The sequence below is a fragment of the Phyllobates terribilis genome, unplaced genomic scaffold (genome assembly GCF_046119375.1).
Source record: "Phyllobates terribilis strain yellow unplaced genomic scaffold, ASM4611937v1 Scaffold_5__5_contigs__length_657084704, whole genome shotgun sequence".
Classification (NCBI taxonomy): domain Eukaryota; kingdom Metazoa; phylum Chordata; class Amphibia; order Anura; family Dendrobatidae; genus Phyllobates; species Phyllobates terribilis.
The window spans coordinates 293,697,225-293,716,471 of record NW_027362765.1 but is presented as its reverse complement, the minus strand read 5'-3'; the positions used below and the strand labels follow the sequence as shown (position 1 = coordinate 293,716,471).

General features: G+C 51.0%; 1 protein-coding gene across 4 annotated transcripts in view; it reads left to right on the top strand.

Annotated features, from left to right (window-relative positions):
- LOC141273015 (glutathione S-transferase P 1-like) overlaps window positions 1-19,247 on the top strand; it is an 85,286-nt gene that overhangs the window by 53,271 nt on the left and 12,768 nt on the right. For all 4 annotated transcript variants that reach the window (XM_073684316.1, XM_073684313.1, XM_073684317.1 and 1 more), the window contains 3 exons: window positions 17,570-17,657; window positions 17,768-17,871; window positions 18,305-18,412. In XM_073684316.1, coding sequence (XP_073540417.1) covers window positions 17,570-17,657; window positions 17,768-17,871; window positions 18,305-18,412 — 300 coding nt within the window. The remainder of the gene's footprint in view (window positions 1-17,569; window positions 17,658-17,767; window positions 17,872-18,304; window positions 18,413-19,247) is intronic.

The following is a 19,247-nucleotide window of genomic DNA, read 5'->3' as shown; positions in this document are numbered from 1 at the left end:
CACCTTCAGGCCATAGCCTGCCAGGGCTTCGAACACCTCTGCCAGGTGTTTTAGATGGTCCTCGTAGGTCTTCGAATAAACGATCACGTCGTCCAGGTAAAGTAGGACCGTCTCGAAGTTTCGGTGCCCTAGACAGCATTCCATCAGCCTCTGGAAGGTCCCTGGTGCGTTGCAGAGCCCGAAGGGCATACAGTTGAACTCACTCAGTCCCATCGGGGTGGTGAAGGCGGTCTTCTCCTTGTCAGCCTCTGTCACAGGAACCTGCCAGTACCCGCTAGTAAGGTCCAAAGTAGAAAAGAAGTTAGCTGATTTTAGTGCGGCTAAAGACTCCTCTATTCTAGGCAGCGGATATGCTTCTTTGTGGGTGATACTGTTGATTTGTCTATAGTCCACGCACATTCTCATGGTGCCGTCTTTCTTTTTTACCAGAACCAGGGGGGCTGCCCAGGGGCTACAGCTATCTCTAATGACCCCAGCTTCTTTCATTTCTCTTAGCATGCCCTTTGCGTTCTGATAATGTGCAGGGGGTACAGGTCTGTGCCTCTCTTTTATTGGTGGGTGGCTCCCCGTGGGGATGTGGTGTTCTACTCCCTTTACTCGGCCGAAGTTTAGCGGGTGCTTACTAAAGATTCTTTCGTACTCCTGAACCACCCGGTAGACTCCTTGTTTTTGGTGCAGGGGAGTGGAGTCAGCACCCACATGGAGTTTCTGGCACCAGTCCTCCTTTTGTTTTTGGGAGCCATTACCCTCCACCTGTGGAGATGGAGGCAAAGGCTCCACGGCCCTGATAGCTTTGCGTTCGACAGCAAACAGTTTGGCAAGTGTAGCGTACCTGGGTAAGTGTACCTCCCTCTCCCCAATGTTGAGAATGCAAACGGGCACCCTCCCATGACGGACATCAACCACCCCCCAGGCCTGTCAAAATGGTGGGCCTGCTGTCTGAGTACACGGGTTCTACCATGGCTTGGTAGTCTCTACCTCTCAACCCGATTGCAGTCCGACACCAGATCATCATTTCACTTTTGGGAGGCATGGAAATGGGGAATGGGACACTCATTCTTGCGCTACCGATCTCACCACCAGACAGTTCTACCTGCTGCCGTCTCATCAGGGCTTTTATCTCTTTGTTGAGGACTCTCTGTTGGCTGGAACTAGCATTCACCGCCACCTGTTGTAGAATTACAATTACCTCTGAAAGACAATTTTCAATCACGTTAGTACCCACAGTTATTTTAGGGTGACTTTCACGACGGTCAATGTCCACAATAATCACTCCCTGTGCCGGTAGTTCAACTTTACCAATCTTAATGGTCATCTCCTTGAACCCCATCTGCGGCACGGGCAAGCCATTACTGGCGATGATGCTCAAGTCACTGTCTGGATACCGTGTTATATCAGCATCAGTCCAATACTGCTTAAAAAGTACATAAGGAATAGTAGTTACTTGCGACCCGGTATCCAGCAAGGCGCTCATGGGGATACCGTCCAGCACCACGGATAAAACCGGGCACCCCCCAACATACTTATCATGCCAATTGTAAGGGCCTGGTGTTCTTATGCCTGGGGGTTGGCCCTCTGCCCCAAGTTGAACCCGTTTAAATTACAGTACCTGGAAATGTGTCCGGGCTGGTTGCATCGATGGCAAATGGGCTGTCCATCCTCTGCGTAGCGGTCTGTGGGCCTCCCTCGGAATGACTGGGTCCTCCTCTGTTGACGCCACAGGACATCCTCCGGACTTGAAGCCAACTCGATGGGTCTTGACGGGTCCACTTGTAACGCCTGGACGGTCCTGGTCAATGCCGCGACGCTCCTGGACTTGGTGGTGCAGATCTTTCGACGGGGCTTGGTTCAGGGCCTGAGCATCGGCCCCCACAGAGTCCATAGAGGAGGGCGCTGCCTCCTGGTGATAGGTGAGAGCAGGGCGCCGGGGGTTTATAGCTCCACTTGTTGCGGGTTCACGGAGCACCGTTATGGCCCTGTCCTTGAATTGGGCAAAGGTCAGATCAGGGTTCTGAAAGAACATGAGGCGCAGCTGGGTCCTGTGGGCGCTAGACAGCAGACCTTTTATGAACTGTTCTGTTAATAGTTTATCCGTATCCTGCACGCTGCCAGGGTCAGCTTGTTTGATGGCCCTCAAGGCTTCCTGCAAATTTAGGGCATAGTCTCTGATGCTGTCCTGTGCCCGCTGCTTACATCCGTAGAACCGCATTTTAATTTCAGCGGAGGTACGTGTATCAAAGGTACCCCGCAGCCGGGTCCTTTACAGTTCTTTTCTCCTCAGCGGGCCATGACTTTACCTCCCGCTGGGCTGCGCCAGTTAACTGCCCTGTCAGTATGCTGATCTTCTGTTCCTCTGTCAGGGGGTAAACTTGGAATAAACTGTACAGCCTTTCCTTAAAGTCAGTTAGTGCATGGGGCTCCCCTGAATACTTGGGCAGCCAAGCCGCTCCAGGGATGTAAGGCAGGGAGAATGGCATCACCGCTGCTGCAGCTGCGCTGGTGGTAGTGGGCGCCTCCGCGTCCGACATCTCCCCCCCCTAGTTAAGCGTGGCCTACCTTCCGACGATCCTCTTCTGTAGGCCGCGGCTCCGCTGGTGCTGCTCCGGACGAGGACCTTGCGTCGCGTCCTGGTGACTTCAGTGTCGCTCTCTCTCCCTTCCAGGACCTTGCGCAGCGTCGGTGCGTAGGGCGGAGCTTCAGGTCTTGCACGGTTTGGATGACCACGCCCCTATTCTTCCCGCGTGGCGTCCTGCAGATGGCGTCCGATGGCGGGAAAACGGCTGAAGATGGCGGGAAGCTGCTGAAAATGGCGGGAAACCTCTTGTTAAGGTACGTGTACAGTCTTTTTCAGGCGCGCAATACCCATTTGTGGCGGGTTGGTCACAATCCTGCTGACTCGCCCCCTGGGCCGTGGGGCACTCGGATCCGGGCAACAGGGCAATAATGGGGGTAGTAGTGGCAACCCGGTCCGTGGCTCAGGGTGGTCAGACCAGGGGCAGTCTTCTATATGTTTTGCAATGTCAGACTACGCCACCCGTGGATTGCAGTCAGGGCTAACCGCCGCTGCAGTGCAGACTGCTGGGGCAGATGTAAATGTGCAGCACTGAATAGTACAACTCCCCACGGGAGGAGTATGGCCCCAGGGCAGTATATAATGAATGATGGAGGGGATGATTCCCGACAGCAATAGCTAGGAAACGGAGGCCTCTTAAACAGTTCAGGGTCTTTATTAGAACAGGTGAAATGACCCAAAAAACAGGCCCGGCTAGGAGGGGGCCTGGATGTCTGAGAACAAGTGGGAAGCTGGCCCTGATCAGGGTGAGGGTGTAGGCCTACCATGCTCTCTGCGCTCTCTCTGGCTATTTCCCTCCTCGTGGTGTAATAGCCCACGTTCCTGAGCTCACCGTGTCTTCTCGCCCGTATGGCTGGCGACTTGGGTCCCTTTTTACTCTTGGCATGGTGTGGCTTCACCGGTCCCTTCTGCTGTGGCGGAACCTCCGGGCTTCTTAGGCCAAAGGACATACAATCCCCTGCGGACTGGTTATTTGCTGTAGGACTTGGAATCCTAACAGCCTCGGACACCAAAGTCCGGTAGATTAGTTTCTCTATCTGCCAGGACAGGCTTGCTTCGCCTCTTTCCCCTGGCTCGTGGCTCTCCTACTGCCACATGGCCTCTTAGGCTGCAGCACAACTGTCTGTCCCTGCTCTGGGACACCTCTCAATCCAGAGACAGGTTGTCCAGTTCTCCCTAACCCTGCCCCCAGTTCCAGCTTCTATAGGGGCAGCCTGCTCCCCCTACTGGCCTGGGACAGGAGGTATTGCATGCTAATGGTCCCTGACCAAAGAACCTCCCCCTTGCTCTCAGACACAGCTATACACTTGTGGCATCCAGGCCAGGGTGACACACATATACATATTAGTACATTTTGTTCTGTCCAGATGGTGGGTATAGAACTGAACTTCAATTGCATTTAAAGTGGACCTTTTACTGATTTTTTTTATTTTCAACAGAGTACTACCTCCTCAAATTGGTGCTGCTCCACTAATTCTGGAACAGTTTCTCTTTTTCTTCTTTACTCCTCCATTCCAAAGTTGGACATCCCAGAAATTAAGATTTTTCTGTCACCCATGACTGCACAACGAGAGAAGGGATCCGTCCTTCAAGGACAGGAAACCTTCAAGATAAAAGGGTGGCGCTTCTCTCCGCATCAGTGGTTTCCTGTCCTTGATGGGGGACCTTCCTTCTCGTCGGCGGCGACAGCAAGTCATCTTGCTGGGGCCGGTCGGTTCTGGCCAGGGACAGTCTCTGCTGCAGCCGGTCCCGTGGTTCCTGGAAGCGCCGCGGGGGGCGCCGACATTTCATCTCCGTGCGGGCGGGTGTTTGCGGCATCTACACAGCATGGTAGCCAGCAAACCCCGTGTTCCGGATGTGACGTCACTGGGCGCGACCGGAAGTGATGAAACCGGAAGTCGCGCAACGATGACGCGCTCCGGGACCTCTGACCCCCTGATGTAATTTTCGGGGGAGGTACCGGAAGCTGCAGGGATGCCGGCCGGTGATCTCCCTGGCACAATAAGGGTACTTAAGGGTAGATCACCGGCCAGGCAGGGGCACAGTGCAAATGGCTTCACAGCAGCCCTACCCACTGCATCTGACGCGCCCCCTGGGCCGTGTGTGGGGGAATACCCGGAGCCGGGTCTCCGTGTAATGTCAGGAGTTGTAGTCTCCGTGGCGGCGACCCGGTTCCGTGGCTCAGGGTGGTCAAACCAGTGGCTGATCTGTTTATTTGGTTTTTAATGTTTAAATGTCCGACTACGCCACCCATGGATTGCGGTCACTGAGAACCGCCGCTGCAGGGCAGACCGGTGAGGCTGATGTTGTGTGCGCAGCAGAGGGTAGTATAACTCCCCACGGGAGGAGTATAGCCTCAGGGCAGTGTGGGTAGATGGTGAGGGTTGTGGTGCATGGGCGCAGCAGAAATGACTCAGAGTCCATGCAGTGCAGTTCAGGGTCTTTACTGTTGGTAATGAAGAAGGCCCTGCCAGGAGTACTGGCTAACATTAGAGGCCTGGTCAGTCTGTGAGCGAACAAGAGTCCCCCTGGCCAGGTGGAGGTGTAGGCCTTCCCATCTGACTGCACTCTTCCTGGCTACCCTGCTGTAGTCGTGTAGTAGCCCACGTCCCTGAATGTATCGTGTGGTGCTCACCCGTATGGCTGGTGACTTGGGGCCTTTGGTGCTTTCCGCTCCTCAATGGCGGTGCCGGTCCCTTGCGTGTGACTGAGCCTCCGGGCTTTCTATGGCCAGAGGACCTGAAATCCCCTGCCAGGTGGTTTTTGCTGCTGGATGTAGATATCCTCACAGCCTCGGACTCCGGTGTCCGGTTCTCTGCATCTTCTGCCAGGATGAGCTCTATCAGCTCCAATCTCTGGTCTTCAGCTCCTGTCTCCTACAGAGCTCCTTGCTGCTCCTCTGTCCCTTCCTCTGGAACTAACTCGACTCTACTCTCTAACCCCACCCCAGATCCAGTTTATAAAGGGCAGGTTCCTCCCCTCCCTGGACTGGGACAGGAGGTGTTGCATGCAAAAGTGATCCTGACCAGGAAAGCCCATGCTCGCTCTCAGACATGGTATTTCTACCACTGTGGCAACCAGACCCCTGGGGTGCCACATTCCCCCCTGGTAAATTTTAGTACTCCGGGACTAAACACATTTTATGAAAACATACATAACAGGATATAAGCAATAACACATCAACATATGTACAAGGAGTTCAGTCTTTATAGGTCACGGCGCTTCCATAACCAGGTGTCCATGTCACTCAAGATGTATTTTGAGGGACCCGTCCCAAACCCTCAACGTAGGACCTGGGGTGGCTACAGGGCATAGATGATCCGGCGTTGGACCACGTCTTCAGCCACCTCCATGGGTTTTTGTTCTGTGGTCTGGCACAAAAGGGGCACTTAACAGGTGCAACTATTTACAAGGTACAGTTCCGGTTATTCATTGTCCATAACCTGTCAGTCCATAAACCCTGTCGGGTAACTTGAGAAACATAAATATTATTCATGCAACAAACATAAAACATTTCAACATTTGCAATATACAGGTATATATCATTTTTCTCTAGATTCTCCAGTGAGCGGGCTTCTGACCTCTAGTGCTCCTGGTGGACCTACGTAACACACTATCTGGTGGTGTTCTTTCTGGGTCCCTTGTTTCCACCCCTTGTGTAGTGGGCTCGCTAGTGTCTGCACTACTGGTGTTTGGAGATGTTACGGGTAGGTTGGGCAGCTTTCTGTGTACTCTTTGGCTTACCACGGGCATGGCAGGCTCACTACTAGTAGAGGGTTGATTCTCCTGGGCTGCTGGAATGGAATCTTCTGCCTCCGGGGCCGGTTGCTCTTCCAACACTACTTGCTCTTCTGTAGGCCATTGAGGGGCTGGCTGGAGAAAGGTAAGGACGGGTACCACAATAGCGTTGTTAATTTGTGTCCAGGACCGGGGAAATTCTCCGAGTACTGTACTGACCATTTCTTCCCTTTCCTCTGCGGGTTGAGGGCTATCTTGGTCTTAATCAGTGCTTTGCAGCTGCTCGGGACACTTCTTCAGGTGGTCTCTGGAGACAGTGGCTGTGGTCTCTCCTCCATCTTTACTGATAATGCATACTTTCGGATTTTCATGACTTGAGGGCTGTCCTGTGTACGAGTCTTTCTCCCACTGGTCATCCAACTTATGGAGCAACCTCTTCCTCTTCAAGACCTGCTCTCCAGGTACCAGGGCAACAGCGGGAGCATGCTGGTTGTAAATCCTCTCTTGCCTTTCTCTTGCTTGAGACAGACTTCTCTCAACACTCTCCTGCACTTTCTGGTACTGCTGCTGCCGTTCTGTAGCCCAGTCTGCCTCTGGCGAGGTGTCCTCGGGTGTCAGGACTCCCATATCCAGGTCAATAGGCAGCTTACCAGGTCTTGCTCTCATTAGGTAAGCCGGGGTGCAGTTGGTGGAATTTACTGGGATGTGGTTATACAAGTCCACCAGATCAGGCAGTTTTTCAGGCCACAGACTGCTTTCTTCCAGGGGCAACGTTTTCAGCAAGTCTATCACCACCTGGTTCATCTTCTCGCACAATCCGTTGGTTTGGGGGTGATAGGGCGTTGTCCTTATCTTCTTGCAGCCATACAGGTTGCCGAACTCCTGGAAGACCTCCGCTTCGAAGGCTGGACCTTGGTCAGTCAACACTTGCTCCGGATACCCGTGTTTGCGGCAGAAGTGCTGCTGGAAGGCTCTAGCTGCTGTCTGAGCTGTTAAGTCCTTGACAGGGACCACCACCAGGAACCGGGAGTAGTGGTCTACGATGGTGAGGGCGTAGACTTACCCGGACCTACTTGGAGCCGGCTTCACATGGTCCAGGGCTACCAGTTCTAGTGGCTGCTTGGTGATGATGGGCTGCAGGTAAGTCTTCTGGCTGGCACGGTCCTTTCTTCTCAGGTTGCACGGGCCGCAGTCTCTGCACCTTCTCTCAATGGCCCCTCTCATGCCTACCCAGAAGAACCGTTCATTCAACAGGAACTCCAACTTCTTCCATCTAAAGTGCCCTGCTCCGTCGTGGTATGCCTCCAGGACCATAGCCGCGTCTCGTCTCGGGACCACTACCTGCCAGGTCAGCTCATGTGTCCGGGAGTTGACAATCCTCTGGCACAGCTTCCCCTTGTAGAGAAATAGTTTACTCTTCTCCTTCCACAGCTGTTTGGTCTCTTCCGGAGCATCTGGGTCAAGGCGGGCATCAGCCTGTGTCAGCATCTCTTTTACCAGGCGGACGGCTGGGTCACTGTCTTGCGTCTCCGCCCAGCTGTAGTGGGGTAAGTGATTGAACGTGGCAGAGTGCTTGTCCCTTACTCAGTGGGAACACTGGGTAATCCCATGACGGTGGAACGCAGGGAGTTCAATCTCTTCCAGTTCTTCTGGATCTTCCCCTCCGTTCGGCATCCTGGACAGGTCGTCTGCGTTGGCATTTGTGCGTCCCGCCCGGTATTTGATGGTAAACTCATAGTTGGACAGCCGGGCCATCCATCTTTGCTCCAGGGCACCAAGTCTTGCATTGTCCAGGTGTGTCAACGGGTTGTTGTCCGTGTACACAGTGAACTTGGTAGAGGCAAGGTAATGTTTGAAACGTTCCGTCACTGCCCACATCACTGCCAGGAACTCTAACTTGAAGGAGCTATAATTCTCAGGGTTTCTCTCTGTGGGCCGTAGTTTTCGGCTGGCGTAAGCAATTACTCGCTCTCTGCCCTGCTGGATCTGGGATAGTACGGCTCCCAGCCCCACGTTACTGGCGTCTGTGTGGAGGATGAAAGGCTGGCTGTAATCAGGGTAAGTCAGGATCTCATCCCCTGTGAGGGCCATCTTCAGCTGGCGGAAAGACTCCTCTTCCAGCTTGTCCCACCTGAAGGGCGGCTTCTGATTCTTGGTCTTTGACTGACCTAACAGGAGGTCTTGCATAGGGGCAGCCATTTTGGTGAACCCGGGGATCAATCTTCGGTAGTAGCCTACCAACCCGGGGAACTGCTGCACTTCCTTTATGCTGGACGGTCTTGGCCAGTCCTTAATCACTGTGATCTTATCAGGGTCTGGAGCTACTCCGTCAGCACTCACCACGTGTCCCAGGTACTGTACCTTTGGTTTCAGTAGATGACACTTGGAGGGTTTCACCTTTAGGCCGTAGCCTGCCAGGGCGTCAAACACCTCTGCTAGATGTTTCAGATGGTCCTCATATGTTTTGGAATACACGATGATATCGTCCAGGTATAGCAGGACCGTCTCGAAATTCCTGTGCCCCAGGCAGCACTCCATCAACCGCTGGAAGGTTCCTGGTGCATTGCAGAGCCCGAACGGCATACAGTTGAATTCGCTGAGACCCATCGGGGTGGTGAACACGGTCTTCTCCTTGTCTCCGCTAGTAAGATCCAAAGTGGAGAAGAAGTTAGCAGACTTTAATGTAGCTAAAGATTCCTCTACCCTAGGTAACGGGTACGCATCTTTGTGTGTGATACGATTTATCTTTCTGTAATCTACACACATTCTCATGGTGCCATCTTTCTTTTTCACAAGAACTAGTGGAGCTGCCCAGGGGCTACAGCTGTCCCTGATTACCCTAGCCTCCTTCATTTCTTGCAACATTCCCTTGGCATTCTGATAGTGTGCAGGGGGTACAGGTCGGTATCTTTCCTTTATGGGTGGATGGTCTCCTGTGGGGATGTGGTGTTCTACCCACTTTACTTACCCAAAGTCTAGCGGGTGTTTGCTAAAGACTCTTTCGTACTCCTGCACCACCCGGTAGACTCCCTGTTTTTGGTGTGAAGGAATGGAGTCGGTGCCCACATGCAGCTTCTGACACCAGTCCTCCATTTGTTTCTTGGAGCCGTTACCCTCCTCTGGTTGAGATGGAGGCAAGGGTTCCACGGCCTTTACAGAGTTCTGGTTAACGGTGAACAATTTGGCTAGAGTGGCATACCGGGGCAAGTATACTTCTCTTTCCCCAATGTTTAGGATGCGGACGGGTACCCTCCCATGGCGTACATCGACCACCCCCCAAGCTGTCAAAATGGTGGACCTACTGTCTGAGTAGACGGGTTCTACCTTGGCTTGGTAGTCCCTTCCTCTTAACCCGATTGCAGTCCGGCACCAGATCATCATCTCACTTTTTGGGGGCATGGCGATGGGGAACGGATCACTCATCCTAACACTACCAATCTCACGACCAGACAGTTCTATCTGTTGCCTTTTCATCAGGGCTCTGATCTCTTTTTGTAGGACACGCTGCTGGCTGGAACTGGCGTTCATCGCAACCTGCTGTAATATGACCATTATCTCTGCAAGACAATTTTCAATAACATTAGTACCCAAGGTTATCTTAGGGTGGCTTTCACGACGGTCAATGTCCACAATCAGTCCTTGCGCTGGCAGTTCAACTTTACCAATTTTGATGGTCACCTCCTTGAATCCCACCTGCGGCACGGGCTGACCATTGCTTGCGATGATGCTCAAATCGTCATCTGGGTTTCGGGTAATATCTGAGTCATTCCAGTACCGCTTAAAGAGCACATAGGGGATGGTGGTTACCTGTGACCCGGTGTCCAGTAGTGCACTCATAGGAATGCCATCCAGCACCACAGGCAAGACCGGTCGTCCCCCTACGTAGTTATCACGCCAGCTTGATGGGCCTGATGGTCTTATGCCTGGGGGTTGGCCCTCTGCCCCAGGTTGGGCCCGTTTAAATGACAGTACCTTGCCATATGTCCTGGTTGGTTGCAGCGGCGGCAGATGGGTTGTCCGTCCTGATCGTAGTGGTCGTTGGGCCTTCCTCTGGACGATGGGATCCTCCTCTGTCGGCGCCAAGGGACGTCCTCCGGACTGGAAGCCAGCTGGATCTTTCCTAGAGGTGACACCTGTAAAGACTGCACAGTTCTGGTTAGCGCGGCAACGCTTTTGGTCAGCTCTTGGACCTGATGGTGCAGGTCTGCAGCCGGGGCTTTGTCCAAAGCCTGTGCATCAGCTCCCACAGGCTCTGCAGACAAGGGCGCGCCTCCTGGTGATAGGTGATAGTTGGGCGCCTGTGGATTACAGCGCCACTTGGTGCCTGTTCTCGGAGCACCCGGATGGCTCTGTCTTTAAACTGCGCAAAGTCTAAATCAGGGTTCTGCAAGGCCATTACACGCAACTGGGTTCGGTAAGTGCTGGACAGTAGACCCTCAATGAACTGTTCAGTCAACCGCTTATCCTCATTCCGCACGCTGTCAGGGTCTGCCTGCTTAATGGCTCTCAGGGCCTCCTACAAATTCAAAGCATAGTCCCGTATACTGTCTTGTGCCCGCTGTTTGCATCCATAAAATTTTAGCTTGATCTCTGCTGAGGTGCGGATATCAAAAGTGTCCTTTAGACGGGCCAGTATTTCCTTTACAGTCCCCTTTTCCCTGGCTGACCAGGACTTCACTTCTCTTTGGGCTGCTCCGATTAACTGGCCTATTTGGATGCTCACTTTTTGTTCCTCGGACAGGGGGTATACTTTGAATAGGCTATACAGTTTCTCTTTAAAGTCGCTCAGGGTATGCGACTCCCCTGAGTACTGGGGTAACCATGCCGCTCCGGGGATATACGGCATCACTGCGGCAGCAGCCGCGCTGGCAGTGGGAGCTCCCTCCATTCCTGGTGTCTTCCTCCCCCCCCCCCCCCAGTTAACCGTGGCCTACCTTCCGTTGCTTCTTCTCCGTAGGCCGCGGCTCCGCAGGCGATCGTCTGGGTCGAGGACCTTGTGTCGTTCGCTGGTGACGTCGGCGTCCACTGGGCTCCTTCCAGGACCTTGCGCAGCGTCAGTACGTAAGGCGGGGCTTCAGCTTTCGCGCGTTTTTGGCGTCCACGCCCCTCTTCTTCCCGCGCGGCGTCCCAAAAATGGCGCCCAATGGCGGGAAAATGGCTGCGGATGGCGGGAAACTTCACTACGGTAAGTATCACAGTCTTTCTTAAGGCACGCAGTACCCGGTGGTTGCGGGCACGAAATCCTGCCGACTACGCCAAAGTTGACGCGCCCCCTGGGCCGTGTATGGGGGAATACCCGGAGCCGGGTCTCTGTGTAATGTCAGGGGTTGTAGTCTCTGTGGCGGCGACCCGGTCCCGTGGCTCAGGGTGGTCAAACCAGTGGTGGATCTGTTTATTTGGTTTTTAATGTTTAAATGTCCGACTGCGCCACCCATGGATTGCAGTCACTGCGAACCGCCGCTGCGGGGCAGACCGCTGAGGCTGATGTTGTGTGCGTAACAGAGGGTAGTATACTGTAACTCCCCACGGGAGGAGTATAGCCTCAGGGCAGCGTGTGTAGATGGTGAGGGTTGTGGTGCATGGGCGCAGCAGAAATGACTCAGAGTCCATGCAGTGCAGTTCAGGGTCTTTACTGTTGGTAATGAAGAAGGCCCTGCCGGGAGTACTGGCTAACATTAGAGGCCTGGTCAGTTTGTGAGCGAACAAGAGTCCCCCTGGCCAGGTGGAGGTGTAGGCCTTCCCGTATGACTGCACTCTTCCTGGCTACCCTGCTGTAGTCGTGTAGTAGCCCACGTCCCTGAGTGTACAGTGTGGTGCTCACCTGTATGGCTGGTGACTTGGGGCCTTTGGTGCCCTCCGTTCTTCGATGGCGGTGCCGGTCCCTTGCGTGTGACTGAGCCTCCGGGCTTTCTATGGCCAGAGGACCTGAAATCCCCTGCCAGGTGGTTTCTGCTGCTGGATGTAGATATCCTCACAGCCTCGGACTCCGGTGTCCGGTTCTCAGCTTCTTCTGCCAGGATGAGCTCTATCAGCTCCAATCTCTGGTCTTCAGCTCCTGTCTCCTACAGAGCTCCTTGCTGCTCCTCTGTCCCTTCCTCTGGAACTAACTCGACTCGACTCTCTAACCCCACCCCAGATCCAGTTTATAAAGGGCAGGTTCCTCCCCTCCCTGGACTGGGACAGGAGGCGTTGCATGCAAAAGTGCTCCTGACCAGGAAAGCCCATGCTCGCTCTCAGACATGGTATTTCTACCACTGTGGCAACCAGACCCCTGGGGTGCCACACATCCGCAGCAAGAGCAGCAGTCCATGCTGCAGCAACCCGAGGAGATGGAGCAGCCGCGGCAGCCTCAGCGCCAGAAGCGCACCCAGGAGCAGCGTCCACCGCAGAGCAAGAGCAGTGGGCGTTCTGGGACTCGTAGCACCAGGGATTCAAGATCCAGCCGGCATAGCTCCTGCAGGATTGACGATTCCGCGGTCTCCCGAGGAGAAGTATCGGATACTGTCCTGCCTCCCGTTCCGGTACCCTGCTTTTATCTACTGGGTGGTGAGTGAGCTATGTGAAAGTCGACGTATTAATGTAGACTTTTTTTCTGTTTGTCTCTCCCTCTCCTTCCTCCCTTTATATGGTCAGGATGTCCCTAAAAAATGTATGGAGAAATCCAAGTGCAGAGTATGTGCCCTGTGTGAACGGGGTCTGACTAAAGACTGGCCCAAAAGATTATGCCAGCCATGTATTGAGGAAACCATTTCGGAGGGAACCCCGGATTTTTCTTCAAATCTAAAAACCCTTATTCGGTCTGAGGTGGAAAAATCATTTAAGTCATTTTCCCAAGCATCCCAGGCCCATAGGGCAAAAACCCCACCCACTCTTTCAGACTCTGAATGCTGGATGACTCCACTGACTCTTCCTCTTCAGATAGCGAGGCAGGCACAGGTCCTTGTCTTCCCCTGGAAAGTGTGGATAGCTTAGTAAAAGCCGTCAGGTCCACAATGGGGTTAGTTGACCAGAAGTAAAAAAAAAATCGGTACTGGATATTATGTTCGGCACCTTGGATTGGAAAAAACATAGTTTTCCCGATGAATGATAAGGTGCAGGGACTTATCAAGAAAGAGTGGGATAGGCCGGAGAAAAAGGGTCCTCTTCCATCCTCCTTCAAAAGGAAATATCCCTTTAGTGAGGAAGAGACCGCTTCCTGGAATAAAGCCCCAAAGCTGGATGTTGCGGTATCCAAAGCTTCTAAAAAAACTTCTCTCCCTTTTGAAGATACAGGGATGCTGAAGGACCTACTAGACCGAAAGGTAGATACCTTCCTTAAGGGTACTTGGGAGTCACCGGTAGGGGCATTGAAACCAGCCATAGCAGCAACCTGTTACGCAAGATCCCTTATGATTTGGTTAGACTGGTTAGAAGACCAGGTTAAGAACAACGAGCCACAGGACTCCATTCTGGCCTCTTTACCTGTATTCAAAGGAGCAGCGGCCTTCTTATCGGACACCTCTGCAGATTCTGCCAGATTAGCAGCAAGATCTGCGGCCCTGTCTAATGCCAGCCGTAGAGCAGGCTGGTTGAAATGTTGCCCGGGGGACATACAAACGAAAGGAAAGCTATGTTCTCTTCCGTGTGAGGGAGATTTTCTTTTCGGTGCCTCTCTTGACACAATTCTGGAGAAAGCAGTTGACAACAAAAAAGGATTTCCTAAATCTTCCTTCTCAACTTTTAAGCAGTCCTTTCGGAGGAAGAAATTTGGCCGCAGAAGGATGTCCACAGAACAATCTAGATGGGAGGATCGTTACAGGAAAGGGAAAGGGTTTTTAAAACTGGAATTTCTGAGGATCCCATCAGAGAAATTTATCCCGACTGCCTTAAGATCCCCTCTACCAGAACAGCGGGCACTGGAGGAAGAGATTTCAGGTCTCCTGCAAAAGAACGTCTTGCTGGAGGTATCACCACAAGAAGAAAGAAGAGGGTTCTATTCCCCCTTGTTCCTTATAAAGAAGCCAGACAATTCATACAGAGTCATCCTCAACTTGAAAGGCCTAAACAAATTCCTGAACATTCCATCATTCAAGATGGAAACGATAAAATCAACGATAAGCCTTCTGTTCCCCGGCTACTACATGGTAGTGTTGGACCTAAAGGATGCATACTACCATGTGTCAATCCATCACGACTTTCAAAAATACCTCAGTAATTGTATCAGCAGTAATTGTACAGGGAATCGTCAAGCATTTCCAGTACAGAGCTCTTCCCTTCGGTCTTGCAGTAGCGCCCCGCATATTCACAAAACTTATAGCGGAGGTTACGGCTCATCTCAGGGAGGAAAACAGATTGATCATTCCGTACCTGGACGACTTCCTAATAGTGGGCAAAACTTACGATCACTGCCTGGCCCAAGTGGATCAGGTGTGCACCATCTTAAAAAAAAACAAAAAAAAAAACAATAAAAAAAAACTTCGGATGGGGTTTAAACCTAGAAAATTCAAAACTAATCCCGCATACAACTCAAATCTTTTAGGCCTTACTCTGGATTCGATTCGACAGGAATGCCGCCTACCTGAGCAGAAAAGAGAAAAAATAAAAAATTTAGTCTCTATAGCCAGAACAGACCCAGTAATTAGTCTCAGGTGGTCCATGTCTCTGTTGTCCCTCACCTCCTGCATCCCAGCGGTATGCTGGGCCCAATTTCATTCAAGAGAATTGCAGTGGAACGTCCTAAAGAACCAAATCATCCTCAGGGGACATCTGGAGGGCAGGTTAACACTCCCAGAAAATAATATTCAGTCTCTGTACTGTTGGCTAGAAACAAACACATTCCAGACAGGCGTCCCCTGGGTTCCCCAATTTACCAGAGTGATTACTACGGACGCCAGCCCCAGGGGGTGGGGGGCACACCTAGACAACCACCCGATACAGGGGACTTGGTCAGAGGAGGAGAGTCTGGAGTCTTCCAACATGTGGGAATTACGAGCAGTAGAGAAGGAACTAATCCGCTTCTTACCCCTTCTACGAGGACATCACATAAAAATTCTGTCCGACAACCAGGTCACGGTGGCATATGTAAACCACCAGGGGGGGAACTCACTCAAAATCACTAATGCAGATTGCGGGGAGGATATTTTCTCTAGTGGAAGGAAAAATTCTCTCTTTAAAGGCCCTTCATATCAGAGGAGAGGACAACACGAAGGCAGACTTTCTAAGTCGCAGGCCATTATTGCAGGGAGAATGGGCTCTAAATCACTCAGTCTTCCGTCAGCTAGTTTCAATGTGGGGGTCTCCAGAGGTCGTCGACCTGTTTGCGACCCGTCAGAACAGCAAGTTAAAGTTCTGCTCCCTGAATCCCACGGAAAACCCTTTGGTAGTAGACGCCTTCCAGTGCCGATGGGATTTCAGTCTGGCCTATGCCTTTCCCCCAACGTGCCTAATTCCAGCAGTGTTGAGGGACATCCGGGAGGATCAGGCTTGAGTGGTCCTCATAACCCCCCTTCTGGCCCAAGAGACCGTGGTTCTTTTGGCTAAGGAGCATTTCAGTCACGAACCCCTGCATTCTTCCAGAGATTCCCGACCTTCTTGCTCAAGGTCCTATATTTCATCCTCAGGTGAAAGGATTGCACTTAGCGGCCTGGAACTTGAGAGGTCGTTGCTAGAGGGTTGGGGTTTCTCATCGAATCTAGTTACTACTCTTTTAGGTAGTAGGAAACCAATCACTACTAAAATCTACAGTAGAGTCTGGAAGAAGTTCTTGTCATCTCAGGGATTCTCCCTGGGGGAGGGGGTTCCCATAACGGCCATTTTGGAATTTCTTCAAAAGGGCTGGAGAAAGTCCTAGCGGTTAGCACCTTAAAAGTCTAAATCTCTGCCTTAGGGGCCCTTGTATAATTATAATCTGGCCGGTAACAAATGGATTTCCAGGTTTGTGAGGGCATGCAGTAGAGCCAATCCAGCCCCTATAATAAGGGTCCCTTCTTTGGATTTAAACTTAGTGCTAAACGCGTTAACAGGTTCTCCCTTTGAGCCCCTTAGCTCCGGGTCCATAAAATCACTCACCCTACAAACAATACTTCTGGTGGCCTTAACATCAGCACGGAGGGCTAGTGAGTTATTGGCTTTATGTGCAGATCCACCTTTTACCTTAGTGCTAGGCGATAGGGTAGTTTTGAGACCAGACCCTGCTTTCCTTCCTAAAATTGTTTCTAAATTTCATATGTCTCAGGAGATAGCCCTACCTTCCTTCTGTTCTGAACTAAAAAATAGCAAGGAGGAAAGATTTCATACCTTGGATGTCAGGAGATGCCTTATACATTATTTAGCATCCACAAGCTCATGGAGGAAGGATTAGGCTCTATTTGTCTCCTTTCAGGGCTCCCGAAAGGGATCAAAGGTCTCAAAAGGCACTCTATCAAGGTGGATCTGGGAAGCCATCATGATGGCCTATACAGGATCAGGCAAAGATCCTCCTAACAATCTGAAGGCCCAGTCTACGCGGGGAATGGCTGCTTCCTGGCCAGAAAGAGCGGACGTGCCCATTGAGCAAATGTGGAAGGCGGCCACATGGTCATCTCCGTCCACTTTCTATAATCACTATAGACTTGACCTTTTCTGCCTCCTCGGATCTCACATTTGGGAGAAGGGTTCTGCAGGCCCTGGTCCCACCCTTACATACTTAGTTCTCTGTAATTCTCTCGTTGTGCCGTCATGGGTGACAGAAAAAAAGGTAATGTGTTTTTTCGGAACCCATGACGGCACCTTTACATTCCCTCCCTATCACTATGGTGTTCACCTTCCGGTTGGTGGGTGTTTAGTATTCACATGGGTGAAGTTCGTCTATGGTTAATAAAATGATGTGCTCTAACCAGAGAGTCCTCTCATGCTCTGTAATCCACTGATGCGGAGAGAGGCGCCGCCCTTTTTATCTTGAAGGTTTCCTGTCCTTGAAGGGCGGATCCCCTCTCTCGTTGTGCCATCATGGGTTCCGAAAAAACACATTTCCGGTAAGTAATATACGCGTTTTCAACTCGACCAACTGGGCGTATACCGTTCTGTGGGCATTCACTTGTTCTTCTGCGATGCTAACAAACCAAAACACAGACCCGCCCACAAGGTACTGTGCTATATCAGAATCAGTAGAAGGTCCACTTTAAGTGAATGATGATGAGTTGTACTAGTAGTATAAAGGATACTTTAGGTTGTTATTTCTATTGTAGCTGTGGTTACTTACCCTGTTTAGTTTATTTATAAAATGCTCAATGTGCCCTTCAGGTTTTTGGACAGCTACCTCAATTTCAACATGGAGACTTTGTTCTGTATCAGAGCAACGCCATCCTGAGATATCTTGGCCGCTTATATGGTGAGACTTCAGTGCCGTACTTTGGGTTCTTTACACATTGTATTGCAGTATTATATCTGTTGTATGATGCTGGATGTAAATTATCTAACATGCTCTTATTATTCACAAAGAGATCAGCGGCCGCAGCAATCAGGAGAGTGCACTTATCGACATGGTGAATGATGGTGTGGAGGACTTGAGACTGAAATACTTCCGTCTGATATTCTTTGAATATGTACGTGCAACATAGGATTTATGTAAAATGAAATGTCTGTTCTAGCAATCAGCAGGGTTTCCAGCAGCCAAGCCTTCTCCCACCTAACATTGCTTATTACCCTAGCAATATGCCACCAATGTCTATCCAAGACAACATCTTAAAAAAGGAGAAGAATAAAATATTATCTCACTGGCTACTAGAGTCTCCATAACGGTGATACCTGTTTAGACTTAATACTCGTGATTTTGTCAATATGGCAATCCGAAGGGAGATTACGCTGAATGCCGCATACTGCTACCGTTGTCATGTTCTGGTACTTCTCTTGGGGCTGTATACAGCAATGGGACTCCCAATAGTGCTTGTTCTGCAGCTGCTATAAAGTCCTCATATCCTGCTGAACACATATTCATGTATTTCATATGTACAAAACTGATTGCTTTTTACTTTACAGGAGACGGGTAAGGAGAAATACATAGGTGATCTGCCCAATCATCTGTCAGCTTTCGAAAGGATACTTTCTAACAATTCCAATGGAACCAAATTTGTGGTTGGAAATAAGGTAAATACATTAAAAGGAGGTGATGAACTTGGCAAGGTTCCAATAAGAAGCTGTATTTACTGGGGAACAAGGATTTATTGAAGGGAAAATTAAATAGATAAGGAATAAAATGGTGTCCGTCACAAAGATAGCAATGCTGGACAGTCAGAGGGGGATTAGTGAAGGAGCAGTGGTAGGGTACTGGTGGCATAATTGGGCTCAGTGATTGGAGGGTCTCAGTAGAGCTAATTTTTAGGGTTGGTGTGAAAAAAGATTCTTGCCTACCCACTGTTTTTCTGTTTGTGCATGTAAAGTGACCCTGCCTTATAAACATAGTGAAGACAGGAGGGTCTGCGGGGTATAAGTTTACTAAGGTTACCTTATAGCTTAGCAGTCAAGGTGTGAAGACTAAGATAGCTAAGAAGCTAAAGATCTCAGCTTGTAACAACCAGAATTAATATTTAGAGATGAGCGGTGTTCGACTCGAACTGTTCGCCAATCTCAAATTCGAGCTGTTTTGGGCGGTGTTCGAGCTGTTCGACGAACCCGAACAGTTTGAAAAAAATTCGGCTGTTCGAGGTTATGTTCGATAACTGTTCGTGCACCAAAATCATAGCTGGATTTTTTTCTCAGTAATGATGAAAATTAATGTTAATACGCAGTTTGAGTGTACAGCGGGGCGGGGGGGGGGGCAGGGGATGGATCTCTGCAGAAATAATGAAGATCTCCATTTTTTTTTCTCTTTCCCGCATTTACAGTGGGGAGGTGCAATCTGTCAGCCTATCAGCAGCGCACACATGGAGTGAAGTGCTTTTTTTCACACAAGCAAGGGCATGTGTCATTGGCAGTGTATGTC